The following is a 19449-nucleotide window of genomic DNA, read 5'->3' as shown; positions in this document are numbered from 1 at the left end:
AGCTGGTCAGAATGAGGTCACATGACCATGTGAGGAAAAAGAGGCTGAACGTTTCAGACAGAAAGACATAACTGAGCAAAGTAACAGTAGCTCACCTATATATACTGGGGGGGGGGGGGGGGGAGAGTAGCTGCATTATGAATGAATTAAAAAAATTACTGGAGTGGCCCTTTAAATTGCCTAATATTTGCAATATTGCACTTGTTTACATTTTCCTCAGAAGTCTTTCAGACATAAAGAAAGTTTTCGGGGGAGAGGTAAGCTGTATGGGACTTCTTCCATTCTCAAAAATGAGTGTCTCTTAGGCCACCTGCAGACGGGCGGAAATTCCCTTGGAAGCTGCCAAAGGATTGTGTTAACAAACGCAATCCTAGACAGAAGGCCGCGGTTTGTCCGCGCGAAATCTCGCGCAGCAAACAAACCGCGGCATGCTCTATTTCTGTGTGGGGCTCGCAGAGCGCCGCACAGAAACGTCACTGCCCACCCGCCGGCTCTGGTGTACAACTGAGCGCTCCGAGTGGGGTATGCAGAACACAGCTGGAGCGCTGTCTTCTGCATACTTCTACTGTGTTCTCCGAGCGGGGTACCAGCTGAAACAATAGTATCAGCAGTATCCTGCTGAGAACTCAGCGTGCGGTCCTGATAAGACTCATCTTTGTCTTTCAGCTTCCTGAAGGACAACGATGAGCGAATCGTTAACAAAAACTGCATGATGGCCTCGCGTTTAGACCCAACGATTCTCGCTCAAAAGACGGCTTTGAGCAAATTTTGATTGAGAATCGTTGGGTCTAAATGGGCCTTAACTCCTATTAAATTCAACTGATAGTGATACCGACAGCTTTCCCATCAGTAATGTCCACTCACTGATCTCTAAGAAGAAGATGCAACAGCAGTAGGAAATAGTGTTGAGTGAACTGAGCCAGAAGAATTCCTGTTCGGGTTGAACTTTGCACCATTCCCGTTTCTATCACTTTGCGAAGGCTGCAACAAGGGTAGACTGGAAGTGGTGTAAGAAAAACATATAACAAGCTCTCTCACTGCTCCCACTGGCCTCTGCAATCTGTGCTGCGCCCTGTTCCCGGCCAGACTTCTATCTCAGCCATATTCAACTCGGAAGTCAGTGTGGGACAGTGTGGTGCGAACTGCTGATGCAGCGAGCAGGAGGAGAAAGGTGAGTATATGTGTTTTTTATTTATGCTATAAAGGGGGCTTGGAGACTTTATAATTAATACTACAAAGGAGCCATGGGAGTATTGATTTACTATAAAGGTGCTATGTGCATTATTACTACTATAAAGGGCTCATAGGTACACTAATATTGCTATACAGGGGCAATGGGGCATTTTTATTACTATAAAAGGGTCATAAGAGCATTCTAATTACTATAAATGAGCTATAAGGGGCATCAATATTACTAAATGGGGCCATTAGGAGCATCATTATTGCTAGAAAGAGGCCATAAGAGGCATTATTATTGCTATAAAGGAACCATGAAGGAAACAGTATTACTCAAAGGGGAACATGAGGGGTATTATTATTAGTAAACCTAGGCTATGAGAGGGCAATTCTTATTACTAAACAGAGGCCATACGGGGCATTTTTAATAAAAGGGGGTCATCATGAATGACACCATTACTGAATGGAGGCCATGATGGGCATTATTACTGAGTGACAACATAAAAGGGGGCACATTCCTGACACTTAATGTGTGGGCCTGCAGGAAGCACAAAAAGGGGCTGCTGTTACTATGTGGGCCACATGGCATTATAACTACGTATAGCACCATGGATGGGGAGACTATGTAGAGGTTTGAAAAACAAAGGCAGGTGGCTGAAAAATTGAGGAGTCAAATATGTTTGTGTGTCAGATTCCACAGGGACAAGTTGTGACAGAGAGAAGAGATCATGGTGGTCTGAGCCAGATGGAGAAGAAAAGGGAAAGTGAATAACCCCAGTTAAAGGGGACATGTGTGATCATGGGAGGAAACTGTACTGTAATCACTTAGACAGTCTGCAGAGTGCCTGTGTAGAACAAGTATGTACCTTTCTATGATCACTGTTTAGAGATAATATTGGTCTTTGGATACAGTTTTTTTCTGTAACACTATGGTGGTATTTTGTGATCCCAGTCTGAGGGTATAATTTGGCCCTCATATATTGTTAATACTGGTAATATTGAGCTTTGTAGTGGTTTCTCAGTAACAGTATAGTGGTAATACCGTCACTGTGGTGGTAATATGTGATCTCGGTGTGGCGGTATACTTTTGGCCCTTATATAATACAATTATAGGTAATGTTGGTGTTAGTATAGTGGGTTTTGTTCACTGACATATGGAGGTAATTACATGGGTCATGATGATTCCAGTGATGCAGTAATACCGTGTATGGTTTTCTTTCACTTTTACAAAATAAAACAAAAATAGCTTCATTTTTTCAACTATGTACATATATATATTCTTTAATGCATTTTATTACCATTTATTCTGATATTTATTTGGTCTTAACATGAACATCACAAATGGGATTGTTTAATCACTTTTATAATGCTCTGCTATACTGGGGGTGGGTGCTTTTTGTTGATGTTCACGCTATTGGCCAGATTTACTAGAAACTGCCCTGTTGACACAAACCTGAAACGAGTTTTTAACAAAGTTTTACCCGGTTCTCCTGGTTCAGTTTGCTCGACACTAGTCCTGAACACTGGTATATAGCATTGTCTAAAAGCCATAAAGCATTATATAACACGCTGAGTGCAAAGCAGGGCTTTTATGACTCTTACATAGCGGTATATACCATATTTAGGAGTTTGGGTGAACTTCCAGTTCGGTTCGAACCAATTTAAACCAAACCAAACTTTTTGGGAAAGTTTGACAAACCGGCCAAAGTGGACGTTTTAAAAGTTCGCTCATCACTGCTAGGAAGAAACCATGGCCTTTTTGGCTTTTATTAGCTACATGCATCTTGTTCTCAAAAGTTGCATGGTTGGTTTGCTATAGTCAATGCTGCCAGTCCACCACTAGGGTTGCCACCCGGTCAGTAAACCACTGGCCTGGCCGGTATTTTTGCTGTCAGGCCGGTGCCAGTATATTTTTTTTACCGGCCCTATTACAGGCTGGTATTTTCAGAGCCTGCACTGCCCCCTAGCGCCGGTTAACTCTCCTCCGGCAGGGAAAACCCAGACCTGCAGAGCCGACAGGTTCCAGGGCCTCCGATGATGTCATGGCCAGTACCATGGCCGGTATTTTTTCGTGACAAAGGTGGCAAGTGGCAACCCTATACACCACCAATCAGATATTGATAGCCTATTTTAGCAGAGAACCCTAAAAGAGGAAACCACCTTTAAAGGGGTATTCCCAGAATCAACATCTATCACCTGTCCACATGTCCCTGTGTAGAGTCTCGGTGGTTGATCGAGGCTCAGGAAGGTTTTGCAATAGGCTTACCAGGAGGAATGTAGCAGGGGTGTCCACAGGGCTCACCTCAGCGATCCACATTACCTGCAGAAAGCCTTGGAAGAAGACCCAATTGCATGAACTTCCTATACATTTTTGGGGCCTCTCTTTTAGGCGCTAATGGTCTACACTGCATCCTCCTATGGCTGCATGCCACCTCCAGTAAAATGGCCCTTTTAAATATTTAAAGTAACATGACACATAGGACCCGGCCCTTTTTTTCGTTAGTTTGTTTGTTTTTTTGTTCCTCACTTTTTTATTTTTCTATTAATGTAGCTGTATGAGGGCTTTTTTTTGTGAGAACAAGTTATATTTTTCTACGGTACTATTTAACTCCTTCCCGCTCCAGGACGTAAGTTTACATCCTGGCAGTGGGGTGCTTCCCGCAAAAGGGCATAAACTTACGTCCTGGGGATAGTGTGAGATCATAAGCGATCTTACGCTATCCGGCAGCGGGAGCTGGCTGTCAGTGATAGCCGGCCTCCCGCTGTTAACCTCTTCCCTGCCGCGATCTACGTAGATTGCATCATGCGAAGAGTTCACAGAGGGAGTGCGCTCCCTCTGTGACGTTGTCGCGCTCCCTCTGTGACGAGAGTCTAGCTGGTTGCCATGGCAACAGGACGCCAGATACCGGCGTCCTGTATTGCCATTTCCTTTGATTGCTGTAATAAGCGATAAGGCATTGCAGGAGAGAAGTCCTGCAATGCCTTATCATAGCGATCATCAGTGCTGTGCTGTAAGTCCCCCAGAGGGACACAAATGGTGTAAAAAAAAAGATCAAATAATGTACAAAAAATAAAAATGTTTCACACAGGAAAAATAGTCATTCGGAGAATGGAGGCAGAGCGGGCCGGAGATCTCTTAACTGCAAACAGGCAGCTGTTCATAGATGAATGTCTGCCTGTTTACATAGGCCGATAGTCTCTTGGTTTTCATGCGAGCTATAAACCAAGCCATTCCGACGAGTGAGTGATTTCTCACATGTGTGCACGATACCCCACCCCACCCCACCCCACCGTGATATAAAAGACTACTTAGCCTAACGACGTCCAGATGTGTTCTTTTTTCACAGAATTTTGCAAAAAGTCCCGTAGACTTCTATTCGGAACTTTGGTGCGCAAATACACACAAAAATAGAGCATGCTGCGATTTTTCCTGTGCGTGCAAGAAGGCAGCATGGAAAGGAACAAATTGAAAGCAATGGGCTTTATTTTCTGCGTATTCTATGTGCAAATACAAGTGCCAATACGTCCATCTGAAGGGGCCCCTGGGGAAGGGAACCCTGACTTCAATGGGTTTCCTCACATTCTCACGTTCAATTTTCGCACGCACGAAGATATACGCGATCTGCTCTATTTTTGTACGCATTTGCACACCCAAGGCACCATAAGAATCTATGATGAATCTAAGGGTGCTCCCTGTTTGCACAAAGTCGCATGATTTCCCTGTGCTAATCAATAACACTGGGGACTAATTAGGCTGCCCAGCCTTTTCAATCACAGCACGGGTGTGTCCCGTACCTATATGAACGGGTCCGACAGCGCCGAAAAGTACACTAAAATGAGTGTATATTCATGCAGTAGCCCGTGGTAGTGCTTCCTATTACGTCACGCTACGCTCATCTGCAGGAATCCTCATGGTTGGCTTTAATGTAACTCATGCAAGCCATAGTCCAAGATAAAGCACTTGTAACATATGTGTTCTTACTGTAGTATCAGCGTTTTCGTTTATCACTAATCACATATATGAAGACACCTCACAGTCACTACTCTGAGAAAATCAAAGGGGTTCCTCATCCGTGACCAATTATGCCGCTCTTGTCTGGAAGGTAGTGTGAGGCTCTCGCTTGGTTACCTCAATGGCTTCCAGTCCATTGTAGGCCGTTCTATCAAACACTACTGCGCCACACCCCTGGGGTTCAGATCAAAGCCCTTCCTACCCCGTGTCACTTAACACGTCAAACACGCAAGATTCTGTCTTCATTGTTGTAATTGCTGAGATTCACACATCACTCCGAAGAGTATTTCGAGTTGATGAAGATCTTATTTTCTTAACACACTTCACAATCACTTCTCTCACTCCGGGCTCTTTCATCCTGCAACTTCTTAATCCTACTTATTGTTTTGCCCACACTCCGCTCCCAGAATCCCTCCCGGGAATCCTTTGACAGAACAGCACTTACCAACTTACTCTCAGCAGATCTGCTTTTTTAGAATTTATGAACCAGAATAATCCGCAAAGACACCTGTCCACAGAGTAAAAATATACATTATTTGTGCAAAGTTTCTATCCACACTCAACCCCCCCCCCCCCCCCCCCCAACCACCCAACAATGTTTCTGGGTAGACAATGGCTCCAATCAGCTTTTCTTTTTTTTTTCCAAAAATTCTTTCAAGGACTAATATTTATACAATGCATTAGCCTGACACTCATATTTGTTATGGTTTTTATTCTCCATCTCGGGCTCGGGATCACTATGCATATAATTTACCAATAGGAGTAAATATTATCAAGTTCATTTAAATATTTTGTCTGACATGCCTTGTCTCCGAGCACTCATGTATACAGACACGTTACGTGTGCCAGTGGATCGTAGAGCTCTAAAGTGTTCCAAATCGTGGAGAGCACAGCTTGTACTCACATCAGGTTACTAGAAGGAGCCCTCGTTCAGGATTCGGCTCTCTTGACCAAAACGTACGGAAAAAACAAAGAGCATCTCTCACCCTTGAGGAGCTTTCCTGACATACTCTTACGTCCCAACCGGACGTATTAGTTTCACCCTAAAAGGATGAATATATGCACACACTTTGTAAATATGGATAACACAAAAATAGAAGGAAACAAAAAACAGGGAAGTTGGGAAATCTAACCCTAAACCCTCTGATACGAGAAGACCCTACCTAAAAATGGAGCACTTGCCCTGATGAGGGCAACGCTACATTTGGAACCTGGGGGAAACTCTAACTTTCCCTAGATGGTGACTGGGAATATTGGCAAAAGTTAGATAACACTCAATTAATAATAAACTACAACAGTACAGAGAAATAGATGTCGAAATACCCAAGCTAAGAAAATAGATCACCGCCAGACTTATCTTAACAGAGACGCAGGATGGGACCAAGAACTGCAGACAAGTCCAGAAACACCTGACAAAAAGTAAAACTGGTGTCCTCTGTGAGGAGCAGATGGAATAAATATATACAAACTTATAACTAATTGACTGGCTGCATTGCCCATTTCCCAACCAACATATCTGTCCATAAACCAACTGAGAAGTCTCCCTGTTGGCTTCCAGCACCAAAATGCCTTTGAGCATGCACCAGCATGAAGATCATGTGCACCAGGACTGACGCTGTGATGTCACCCTTGTCTTGATCCTCATTTGCAGGGCCAGTGAGCTGTGACACCTACATTACACAGGTAACCTATTGCTTTGAATGGGCACCGTGTAATGCTTAATTTCCCTTTTGATAGCACTGCAGAGAAATTGAATACTTGCTGACAGGTTTCCCTACAGGTGATTTCTACAGGTCCTAGTGAATCATGTTGAAACGTAATCCTTGATCTCAGTAGTTCGGCCTCCCCGTCACTCTTGGTGGCCCTCTTTGGCTCCTACAGCAGGTCTTTCTCTGTACAGCCCTCTCTATCACTGTCTGCACGTAGCCCCCTGGTCGCTCTCCAGCATGGATTTATGGCCACACGTACTATCTGTGGTGGCTAGCCTCCGCCACTTTAAGAAACTGCTACTGAGTTTTCTCTGCTCCACTCTGTGCAGCGCCACACGCTTGTGACGCAGCATTCTTTGCTTTTATAGGGCACCTGATCAGTGCCAAGGATGTTCACGCTTGTTCTTGTTGTGTTTGTTTGAGTTTCACGCTGCTACTGGTTGTGTTTTTTATTCATTTGTGTCCTCTGGCACTGGTGGGAGTGGATTTGTGTGTGTTGCTGTTGGAGTACACCTGATGGCTATTAGGGAGGGGTTTTATGTCCTCCTCACCATGGTTCTGTGCTATTCAATTGTTCTTGCAGTCTCCTTCAAGGAGTGTAGGAGATCATAGCTGTGTTCCGTGACTCATCCAGAGATAGGAGTCTGTGTTTCTCCAAGCTGCCTCTAAAAATAAGTTCTGTGTTTGCTTTAGTGCTCTTGCACACGGGCAGATTTGATTTGCAGAATTTGGGGCCAGCGGCTTCCCCCGTGGATTCTGCAGCAAATACTGCCCATAGCCTCCTATGGAGACCTGCTGCTTCCTGCAGACGACCGTAAATTTCCGCTCATGGTAGAGAAATCGCAGCATACTCCATTCTGTGCAGATTTCTGCACCGACAGCTTCCATTGAAGTCAATGGAAGCTGTCCATCCGGCGGCCCTTCAGCAGTGAGCACTGCAGGAGGGTCGCGGGATCCGCGTCATCACCTAACGACGGTGCTGCTTTATCTGTTCTGCGCATGCGCACGCGTACAGAAGAAGAAGAATCAGGACAGGATAGTGGGGTCACCAGCTGGGTACAGGGTCGGATCCTGCTGCGGGATCCCGTATGCAGGATCCGACCCTATCGTGTGCAGGAGGCCTTATAGTGAAGTGTGTTCAGTGGTATTGTGATATCTTTATCTCTAGGTTACAAGGATAGTGAGAGCCCCATGTTCGTATGTGAGTGCATCCTTATCAGGACGGGACAGTCATTATTTAGGTAGGGACTATCGGTTCTGTGGTGTGGACAGTTCCTGTGTGTTGAGTTCAGGAATATAGTTACTGTACATTTGTAGCAGACATGACAGTTCTCTAGGGGGGTGAGGCTTAGCCCTCCATTATCTCCTATGGTGGAACTGATCTTCACAGTGGTGATTCACTTGTCACTGCCGCATCACTCTGCAGCAGGGCTTCCTCTCTGGCGCTTGGAGGGTCTGTATGTCTCTCCCCTCTACTGTGTCCCTGGCAGGACTTCCACCCAGCAGTCATAAAAATGGCTGTTCTATTAATGTGTGTGAAGGAGCAGACATGTTCCTCCACTACTTTATACTAGCAGGGAGACACTTTGTGAACAGCTGATTGTCAAGGAATCTTCTAACAAGTCAGAGTTGATCAAAGTGCAGAACACCTTTAAGCAGCACTTCCATGCTCAGTAATTTCAAGTAATTCTTCATGACCCAAAACTGGGTCATCTTCTAGGACCATGATACAGGTCAACAAAGGCACCACATTGAAACATCTAGCCTGATAAGGTCTTCCATTTGAGATTGGAGAGCTACATTCTCCTTGTCCTTTTATGGAGGAAACCGTGTGAAATGGTGGAGTATCCCACAAGGGATCCTCTGCAGTAGGTGCCGGAGTAGTAACTTCTATTAGAAACCGTGACTGGAAATCAGTTGGAGAGAAGCCTTCTGTTACACTTTTGGCTCCAATGTAATTGTGGGCGTCTAGCTTGGCTGCATTAACAGCAGGCCAGAGGATCAGATGATCGGTGGGAATCTCGAGTGGTCGATCCCTGCCTATTAGCTATTAATGATGACCTATCCTGAGGATAGGTCATTAATATTTCAATGCCCGAAAAACTCTTTTAAGAAGCACTAGTCTATACGATTCAATATCTGTCCATCTATGTTTTTTTCTTACTTTGGTACCCATAGCTGAATTGTTGACTGTAAGATTGATACATGGAGTATGGCTTCCACTGTTAGAGGAGCAATGATGTCTGTGATAGATCCATTGTGTACCAGATCCTAAGAGATCCCATTGATACAATATAGTGATGTTGGCCTCTAGGATTGCTACTGGCTGGCATTTCAAAGGAAAGAATGGCCACTAGTGGATAATGAGGTTTTTGGTAATTACAGTAATTTCTTGGAACTGGGCCTCTCTGCTGATAAGGTATTGTATTGAATTTAACTTTTTTTTGTATAATCAAAGTGAGAAAATGGGATCCTTAGTTTCTACATTCCCGATGGTGTGCGGAGATCATTTTCATATTTTGATCTTATTAAAACAGGTGTTTAAGGGGGTGAAGACAGAATTGGCTGCTGGCGAGAATGTGAGATTCATCTCTAGATGCTGTCAGCTGATGACAGTGATATCCACTCCACCCTGTTGATAATGTTCTATTTGTGATTGACAGGTCATGATGGAAGTTGTTGTACAGCAGCACAGATACACAAGTAATTCAAACAGCAGCACAGATCCACAAGTATTGTAGCAGTCACTCTTAATGTGATCCAATTACATACAGTAGCCCCTAAGTAAAATAAAAAAGCACCCTGCAGTTTGGCGGTATATTAATTTACTCAGTGACAGCATTTAAAGGGGCTGTCTGGTGTAGAACACTCAATTTCAAGGACCCTATTAGGAATGTTATTAGATGGGGGGGGGGGGTCCCCATTGAGTAAACTTATCTATTAACCAAGTGGATTTCAGCTATAAAGACTTTTTCTCGCTCTCGAAGACCCAACACATCTGTATATTACACAGGCAGCCCATTGAATTCAGTGGAAACTTGTAGTACTTAATTTACCCTGTGGTGGCTCTCCAGGGAAATGTAATATTTGCTGGATTTACCTGCTTTGGGAAATGATGCGCTCAACTTATCATCACTGGACCCTTTTATCTAAAAAGGGATTTCCAAAGTTGTGAAAAACTCTAAGGATAAGAGGGATAAAATTAACAATAGTATATTAGAGAATTGATTAAATACCAATTCCATAAAATTGTGTTCAATCTACCAGCAGCGCTTTCAAGTCATTTATTTATTACACCCACCAAGTTGGGTGCTCAACTTACTGACCTCAAAAGTATGAGTCAACTACCCGAACCACGCAGGGATTGAACTCACAATCTTCAGGTAGTGAGCAAAAGCACTCTGCACCACACAAGACTCTGTTATCCTATGTAAACATGGGACCCAACAGAACAAGTGAGTGAGAATCGCTCACTTGTTAGAGTCACTTGGTCTTTAGCTCACCTAAAAACCAAGCGACTATCGACCCGTGTAAACAGGCAGTCGTTCCTCTATGAACAACTGTCTGTTTGAATGAAGGCGGGTGGCCAGAATAGGGTGCTCCACCTCTATTCATTGTACGTCTATCACTCATGTGTAAAAAGCACAGGAGGAATAATCGTTGGGATGGCTGTGGGACATTTAAGTAAAAGTACCCTAAGACCACAGCAAGTCTGCCTGTATTCTACTTGTGCAGAAAGCAGAAAGATATCAGCATTACCCACAGTAAAATTGCTTAGTCTTAGTGGATGAATGGTTTACCAGAACCAAGCTCACAATATAAATATGGCACCACAACCAAGTTCAGTACATAAATACAGCACCATAATCAAGCTCCTAACATAAATACAGCACCAGATCCATGCACACAACATTAATACAGCACCTAACCAGACTCAGTACATAGACACAATACAAGAACCAAGCTGATAACATAAATACAGTAGCAGAGCTAAGCAATTTTATTTAGGGTGTGCCGAATGGCTGATGGTGGTGCCTTAGAATATTAGATGGCAGGTGACAGACCCACAAGATACTGCTGCACAAAGGAAGTTGATCATCTTGCTATGTGGGCCTAAGGGGGATGATCATTCACAGCCTAAATCAGCCTGATACCCCCCTAACAAGCTATGGCTGGCCATGATGACATCACAATTCTATGTGTATGAACTATACTGCACTGTATAGTTAATTACTTGTGATGTCATACTGTGCTGCATTGGAGTGGGAACCTTTTTAAAGTGACAGTGTCTTACTACAGATTAGATTGGGCTAGAGACTTTAAGTTCTATAGTTACAAGATGCTAAGGGTGCCAAATACAGCAATTAGAATGGCTACCGTAGTTGCTGCGAGGTGTTAGAGGTGAGCATTCTGCAAACGTTAGTGATAAGCCACCGCTGTGATCTGCACTGGCACGTAGAGTCCAAAGTGATAACATTTTGTGGCATGTCTTCTATGGTTCTTTCTGCTGGGGGGAATCTGTGAAGTAGTGGGTAGTAACCATGGTGATCCACGGAGATGCTTTCATGGTGGCCTACAAGCTCAGTCAGGGTTTGACGCAGCTGACTCAATTGGTTGAGAGTTCCATCCCTAGTTGCACAACTGCTTCACTCACATTAAACTGTGTGCAGTTTTCAAGTTCTAATGAAATAAACTTCTGGTTGGCAATCAACACATCTGGTGCAAGTTCTTTGTAAAGGGCCACAAAATGTCTAATGGGGGTTCCGAGACTAAAGTATTGATTACCTATTCCGAAGAGTCATCGAATTGATCAGCAGTGGTCTGCTGCTCAAGATCCCCGCCAATCAGATACCCTGTTTCCCTGAAAATAAGACCTAGCATGATTTTTCAGGATTTTTGACGATGCAGAATGATTTTTCAGGATTTTTGAGAATGTTTGAAATATAAGCCTTGCTCCAAAATTAAGCCCTAGTTACAGTTAATAAAAAAGGTAATTTAAATGTGTCCAGGCAGCTATACATGTAAAAAAGTGAAATCTTTTGGAGTACAAAATTAATATAAGGCACTGTCTTATTTTCAGGAAAACAGGGTAACTGAAGTGACAGTAGCGCTGGGGCAAACGCCACTGTCTATACCAGGCACAGCACTGTACATTGTATAGTGGCTGTGCCTGGTATTGCAGCTCAGTCCCAATAACTTGAACGGGCCATCCATGCTTCTCTGGGAAATATGCAAATGGAAAGAAGGAACAATGCATCTGCAGCACCACCTATTGGAAGGCAGAAACTGTGAGACACAGCATGGACTAACCGTGCACAGAGAGCTGTTTCGGAGTTATTGCCCCTCATCAGTGTAAAGCAGGTTTCTGGCTTCGCTAGTGAGACACCTCACTAAGGAGAAATGATACCCCTGCTGACCCACATCTATAGGGTTCTCAATAGCAAAGACAGAAACCTGCTGCACACTAAAGAAGGCAAATCACCCTGAAACAGTTGTCTGTGCATGGTTATTCTGGCTTTGACTCACAAATTCTAGTTATTGTTACAAGACTTGTTAAAAAGTCTAACATTGACTTGCAGGAATGCTGCATTCTAATAGGTGGCGCTGCAGACACATTGTTCCATCTTTCCATCTGAACAAGACTGAGATGCTCTCAGGTCATATAACCAATGAATATGACATCACATGCCTTAGAAGAGGCCACGGTGCTCACCCAATCGACATGGCCTTTTCAATCAGCTGATTGTCAGGGATTCCAAGTAACAGGTCACAACAATCAACTATTTAAGGAGGCCACAACGTCTTCTATGATAATGCATTGCCCTGAAATGCCTCATTGTCCCTGCAGTATATCAATGGTGGTCTTCTCAGAGATAATGTTTGATTGGAATAGAACTAAACAGGGACAGCTTATATCCTAATTTGCAGAACAGAATATATAAGGATTGCATGTACAGTAGTTTTATGATACACTAATTCTCGAAAAGAAAATCAAGCACCCAGAAGGAGTTGTGGGAATCAAATAAAGCTTTATATGATATAAGTAAGTGATTATAATATGAGGACAAAGGATAATGTATTACAGAAAACTGACCCTTTTGAAAAGAGGCCCTAGTACCCTATTGTACCACCTCTAGCTTGGATACAAGATGTGATACAGATGGTTATGGAGGCTCTAGTACCCTGTTGTGGCGCCTCTAGCTTGGATACAAGATGTGATACAGATGGTTATGGAGGCTCTAGTACCCTATTGTACCACCTCTAGCTTGGATACAAGATGTGATACAGATGGTTATGGAGGCTCTAGTACCCTGTTGTGCCGCCTCTAGCTTGGATACAAGATGTGATACGGTGGGCATGGAGGCGCTAGTACCCTGTTGTACTGCCTCTAGCTTGGATACAAGATGTGATACAGATGGTTATGGAGGCTCTAGGAAGCTGTTGTACCACCTGTAGCTCTGTAGCTTGGCTGCAAGATGTGATATGGGTGGGCATGGAGGCTCTAGTATCCTGTTGTATCACCTCTAGCTTGGATACAAGATGTGATAGAGGTGGGCATGGAGTCTCTAGTACCCTGTTGTACCATCTCCAGCTTGGATACAAGTTCTGATATGCATAGAGGCATACAGGCTATGTATGAAATCTTGCATCAAATTGCTTCACATTTACTGCAACTGAGCATCTAGAACGTGCAAACTCGTAGGCTGTCAATGTTGGTATTCCAGATGGTCCCATATATGTTGTGTTGGCGGTAAATCTAGCCACTAGGCAGGCAACTGAAGTGTGACAATGTTGTGGGGACATTCCCCTGACCCCCTTGTGTGTGCGGCCGAGCATTATCCTGCTGGAAACTGCCTCTTGGAAGCCGCCATGAGAGGACCACATGTGGCTGCAGGATGTCCTGAACATATCACTGAGCCGTCATTGTCCCTCGTACCACTACTAGGGGTGACTGACTGTTGTATGTGATGCCCCTTTACCCAGACCATCACACCAGTAGTGGGGGCAGTGTGCCGCTCCACAGTAAAGGCCATCGTCCGTGCCCAAACTAAATCTGGATTCTCCACTCAAGACAACCTGGTTCCACTCCGTAGCGTCCAGTTTTGTCACTCACGACACCGCTGTTAACAGAGGTGATGGTGGGTGGGTGTCAAAGGCAGTACATGTAATGTGCGCAGTGAGCCCAAATGTCCCTCAGCCAAGCATCTGAAAATGGTACCAACAGACACCGGGGCCAGTAATGAACACCCCTTGTCAGACAGAGCACAAAAACACATAGTGACTATGGCTTAAAGCATGTTTGACAGAAAACAGTCAAATTTTCAGTAGTAAATAAGCCTTAGTGTGTTATCATATGCATGGTACATATAAGATGACTAGGTTGGAAATCTATTAAAACCAGCATCTTAAATGCCAGTCTTAAAATTATTTCCCACGATACACAATGCACCTAACACATGAAGAATTGCACCCTCCTTCACATGTTAGGCACATTCCGGTACCTTCGAGCACCTGCACAGAAATGAAGCCAGTTCCGACCTGGCATACGCTCATGGTATAATTTCTGCCAGTTTCTGGCATAAATTATACATAAATGTGTCGGTCTGGGCATCCACGCTCCCTCCTGACAAGCCATGCCCCTTTTCTGATGCCTTGGTCTGCATTTGGAATGAAGTCACTACATATGCACTGGGGTGACACTTTTTGTCACTATATGTACACTTGACAATCAGATATAAAACTTTTCTGAATGCACGTTTTATGGCGTTTGAATTTTTTTGAAGAACTGAAAACCATAAAAACCAGAAAAGTCCCAAATTTTTGCACAAGTCTGGGTGGCGACAAAATTGGTGACTTTCTAACACCAGAATTCTGGCATAAAACCCTTCATGAATTCCCCTCTAAGCATACGTAAATCATGAGCATGATACATGATTTTTGCATCTACGAATGGCACATGGCATTTGACACCCTGCCAACATTTGATAGCACCACAGTGGAAATTTGCTCCGGTACTTGTATTAGTATCCCATGTAATACATTTACCTATCTCCGGTCTCTGATCCTACTAATCATTGGGATGTTTCGTTCTGAAAACCTTCGAGAAATGATATTAATTCATGTTGTTACTATTATAGTATCTGTTCCCCACCACCACACTCTCGCTAGTGTTCCTTCATACACATCTATGACCACCAAGTATTTCACAACCTCACCCCCCTGTATAAGCTCTTCTCTTATGTGTATGCCTACGGGTTATTTCTACAGAACATTCTCATCAAACTGCTTTCCAGTTATTTCCGTCTAAACACATTTCCATCTTCTGCTGCACTCTTCCCCATCCCATCATCTGTCTCCTGCGCACATTTTATTTACCACTTCAGGCTGGCAATCTAGTTTTCAGGTCCAAATGCAACCGACATGCCACCGTCCAATATTTCCACTACATTCCAGTGCCTCCCACAACGTAAACACCTCTCTCTTCCTGAAATACATCTCTTTCATTCCAAACGCTCACTCTCATTATCTCAACAACTTTACACTACATTGCTCATCTCTCCCTCTTCGCAGCCAGGCCAAGACTTTCTCGAGAAACCCTACTCCTCTTGACAGTGTTTCCCATTCATTCTGCAGATATAGCCAAAATAGATCAAGAGTCATTTCACTTACATTTGTTGTACTTAAATGACCGCGACCATAAACAGAAGATCTTGTGTTCTACATACCTAAATATCAGGTGTCAACCTTATTTCTGATCGAGAGGATTTAGCCCACATCATCACCAATAATTGTGAACATAATGTATAGGAAAGTTACTAAAGTAATGGTCACTTTATAATGTTCTTATTTCGCACTTAGTATGAAAACATTTTACAATGCATTCGACTTCTAATAACTCCTTGCGTCTTCGGTATAAAAATACATTAAAATGCACTCATTAGAGGTGACCATATTTGTAAGAGTAGTAGCAAAAAGGATCAACGAAAAACAGGTTAGTACACAGTCATTCCATTCAATTAACCCACATGCTAAACTTTGGCCGCACACTTCCAGGTGTATCTTTAGTAGAATTGAGCAAACCAAACTAGTAAAACCCTGTTTTAGATCAAACTTTGATTAAAGCTTGCTTTGGCATGAACCTGAACCGAGTTTTTAGCAAAGTTCTACCCAACACAGAGTTGTACTGGTTCAGTTCGCTCTACACTAATCCTGAGCACTGTTATATAGCTGTATCTAACAGCCTTAAACTCCCAGTATAACACTCTCAGATTGTTGTACAGGGATTTTATGGCTCTTAGAAAGTGTTTTACACCAGTTTTAGGGGATTTGGTGAACTTCGGTTTGGTTTGAAGTAATTCGGACGGAACCAAACTTTTTGCAAAACATCAGCGAACCAGCCAAACCAAACTTTTCAAAAGTTTGCTCATCACTAATCCTTACCCTATATGTATAAATGCATTGCTAGGTACAGTTTTTGCAATGAAGAACATTGAAATGTATTCATGCTTTCTATAATGGAAGCAGTATTGCAAGTTTCTGACATAAGAACATAGAACATTCGCAAACTCAAGCCTAAAAGGGGAATCTTACCATATTGTAGTTAAACAGGGCAATGCCTATGACAAGAGGAAAGCTAATGATGCATCAACACTGGCAAATTCCTTCTGCAATCTACACATACAAATGAGGTAGTTATACCCATTGCCTCATTAGTGACTGACAAGTCAGAATTTTCTCCTACCAATTTTCTATGACATTCTGACTCTAACTAAACCTATTTCTGAACCTCCTCATTGCTTGAGGTCCTTTTGGTACCATAAACGCCTGTGGCACTCTAGCAGTTAAATTAATCACATGGACACAAGTGATTTTGTAATGCTGATGTGAGTTGACTTGCGTAGAAGATAAGAGGCAGTGGAGGTGTCTATGCATGGCTCACATACCTTGTCAAGTTCATGTACCTCCTCACTGTTGGATAGTGTAACATTAAAAGGATCAGTGAACTGATGTGGATCTTTTCCCCTTTTACGTTCTTTTTTAGCTGCCAGGACCGGAAAAATTGCAAGTTGTTGGCACAGTACCGTGGCCACCAGGAGACATACCCAACACCTCATTATGCTCGGTGAATATATCCTTCAAAGTTTTACAAAGTTGAACTGTGGAAAGCTCCAAGTACCTTTAAGAAGATGCTGAGAGGAATAAAACAAGTTGGAAAGTGATCCTTCTGTGTAGATAAGCACTTGCCAAGACAAAACGGGGTCAAGATAAAGCATCAATCTACTTGACTCCACTAGGTCTTTTTACACATGACAAGTAGGAGGGAGGGTGAAAGCAAATGTTCTCCCATCAATTTCTCCAAAAGTCCAAACAATATAATTAGAACTCACTCAACTATGAAGCCTGTAACATTAAAGGGATCAGGATGACATCTTAGCCCACATCTGTCAGCGTAGAACCCCATCAGTTTAGACCTTCCTCCGTAATGATGATCAATGAATGGACCCATTAGGTGGACAATAGGAAACGGAAATTCTGTTGATCACTAGTCATCCTCATCTGTTACTGTAACTGGACACATTCACAATCTGATGTCTTCTGCTTGACTTGAAGTCACCTTTGGGATAAAACTCAGGATCCGATGAAGTCTCCTCCAGTCCTCACCAGCAGACGACTCACACTTCTGTTCAACATTAATTCTTGAACGAAAAAAAAAGTAATGTCCCTTCACAAATCAAACATTATAACATACAGTAGTTAATATCTCATCTTGGCTCTTTGTCAACAGCCCTGTTCTCTGGGTTATAAAAAAAAAAGTTCGTAAAAAAAAAAATCTGTACAAAAATAGTAAAGAACAAAAAGTCCTGCAGAATCTTTCCTGTGTGATTCCTTAGGTGATGTTGCTTTTTCACAATTGTCAGAATGATGGTTTATTCCTTCTTTCTGTGTCCCAGTCTTCTCTCTCAATTTCTCTCTCACTCTGTCTCTCCCCAACTGCAAATTGGCAGTTGTTCTCCGGGCTGCTCATTTCACCAAATATATCCTTCTTTCCTGTAGCTGCTACTTGAAGGAGAGGGAGGGGACTCACCCTGCTCATCTGTCAATCCTAGTTTTTTTAGCAGCCCTATTAACGTACAGCTGATAAGCAGTTCAGCCTTCTCACAAAGATGCTAAGCACATCTTAATGAGCCATAAAAACTTTTATTTTAACCCTAAGGGAAAAGATTATATATGGAAATGACAAAAACGGAATACAGGGAAGAATGTTTCATATTAACTCTTGAAATATTCATGTTTTAAACATATGCATTTATACTCGCAAGCAAAGAGGTGCACAAGTTTCATTTCCACCGTAGGAGAACCTTAACACTTGATGCTGAGTTTCCTTAAAGATTACAGCTGATCACTAGGGGGGTCCAACAGTGGCAAAAACCTCCAATTAACAAATCAGAATTGTAAAACAAAGAGAACCTGTAATCTAGATCTGTGATTAACTAATATATGGGGGTTGACAATGAATTCTTTCAATGAGTGGGAACTTTGAATATTGAATAGGTAAATGTTGCTATGATGTGCATTCAAGTGCCAAGGTCTCCTAATTTTTTTCTCGAGCATACTGTAGAAGCAGTTAGAAATATGGGCATGTTTTCGAAGACGCGGGCAATCTTCAGGTGTGAGTGAGACAGATGGCAGTATCGTCCAGGGCATAGTACCCACGTCACTGAAGTTAGAAGCAACTTAAAATGACGATGTTCACGTTCCAAGAAGAGCGTTTAATCAACCGCTTTTTTCACTTGTGTCGACTGATACCCATCGACATTCATCATCAGTTGAGTAAAACATGTGGTTATGGTGCCATGGATGTGAAAAATGTTCGTTCATGGGTGGGGCAGTTCAAAGAAAGCCGAATGTCGCGTGAGAACGAACCAAAAGAGCCTTGGCCAAACACCAGCTCGTTTGACAACATGATTGCGCAAGTGGAGTAAGTGGTTATGGAGGACCGCTGATTGCTTGAAGACCTAAAGATGCGGAAAGTTTCTTCCAGGAGGGTGCCAGAACTATTGATCGGCAATCATAAGGCTGCGCATGTGCCATTCAATCTAGACACGTGATGATGACATGAATGGTGCCTTCATGCTGTCAATTGTCATAATGGATTTTTGGCTTTTTCCAATGATGAGGGACACTTTCTGTGGTCACACGTTTTCCAGTAGTGCCGCCCTTACATCTGCAATTTTCCAGTGGGCAAAAAAAAAGACCCCTAAAGAAACATTTGCAGGGGCCATGGAATTATGACATCGACATTGTGATGTTGTGAAGGAAAATGTTGAAAAGTGACAATTTCAGCTAGTTTTTTTTAGAAAAAAAATTAGGGACCTTAGAACTTAAATGCACCTTGTACATGTTAGAAAATGTGTCAGAGGAAGACAATCTTTCCATCTCCTCGAAGTCTAAGAACGCCAGCTATCTCACTGACTGATATTGTCCTTGAGCGGTAGATGAGAAGAAACAGTAATAGGGGAACCAGAAAGCTCATTGTAGTATTCAAGGTGT

General features: G+C 43.0%; 1 protein-coding gene across 1 annotated transcript in view; it reads right to left on the bottom strand.

Annotated features, from left to right (window-relative positions):
* C1QTNF12 (C1q and TNF related 12) overlaps positions 1-17937 on the bottom strand; it is a 63618-nt gene extending 45681 nt beyond the window's left edge. Inside the window, exon 1 of the mRNA XM_066606828.1 lies at positions 16842-17937. Coding sequence (XP_066462925.1) covers positions 16842-17012 — 171 coding nt within the window. The 5' untranslated portion in view covers positions 17013-17937. The remainder of the gene's footprint in view (positions 1-16841) is intronic.
* Between the last annotated feature and the right edge of the window lie 1512 nt (positions 17938-19449).

This window comes from Eleutherodactylus coqui, chromosome 6, assembly GCF_035609145.1.
Source record: "Eleutherodactylus coqui strain aEleCoq1 chromosome 6, aEleCoq1.hap1, whole genome shotgun sequence".
In the NCBI taxonomy this organism is placed as follows: Eukaryota; Metazoa; Chordata; class Amphibia; order Anura; family Eleutherodactylidae; genus Eleutherodactylus; species Eleutherodactylus coqui.
The sequence above is the reverse complement of the archived record's forward strand: the minus strand, read 5'-3'. Positions and strand labels throughout refer to the sequence as shown.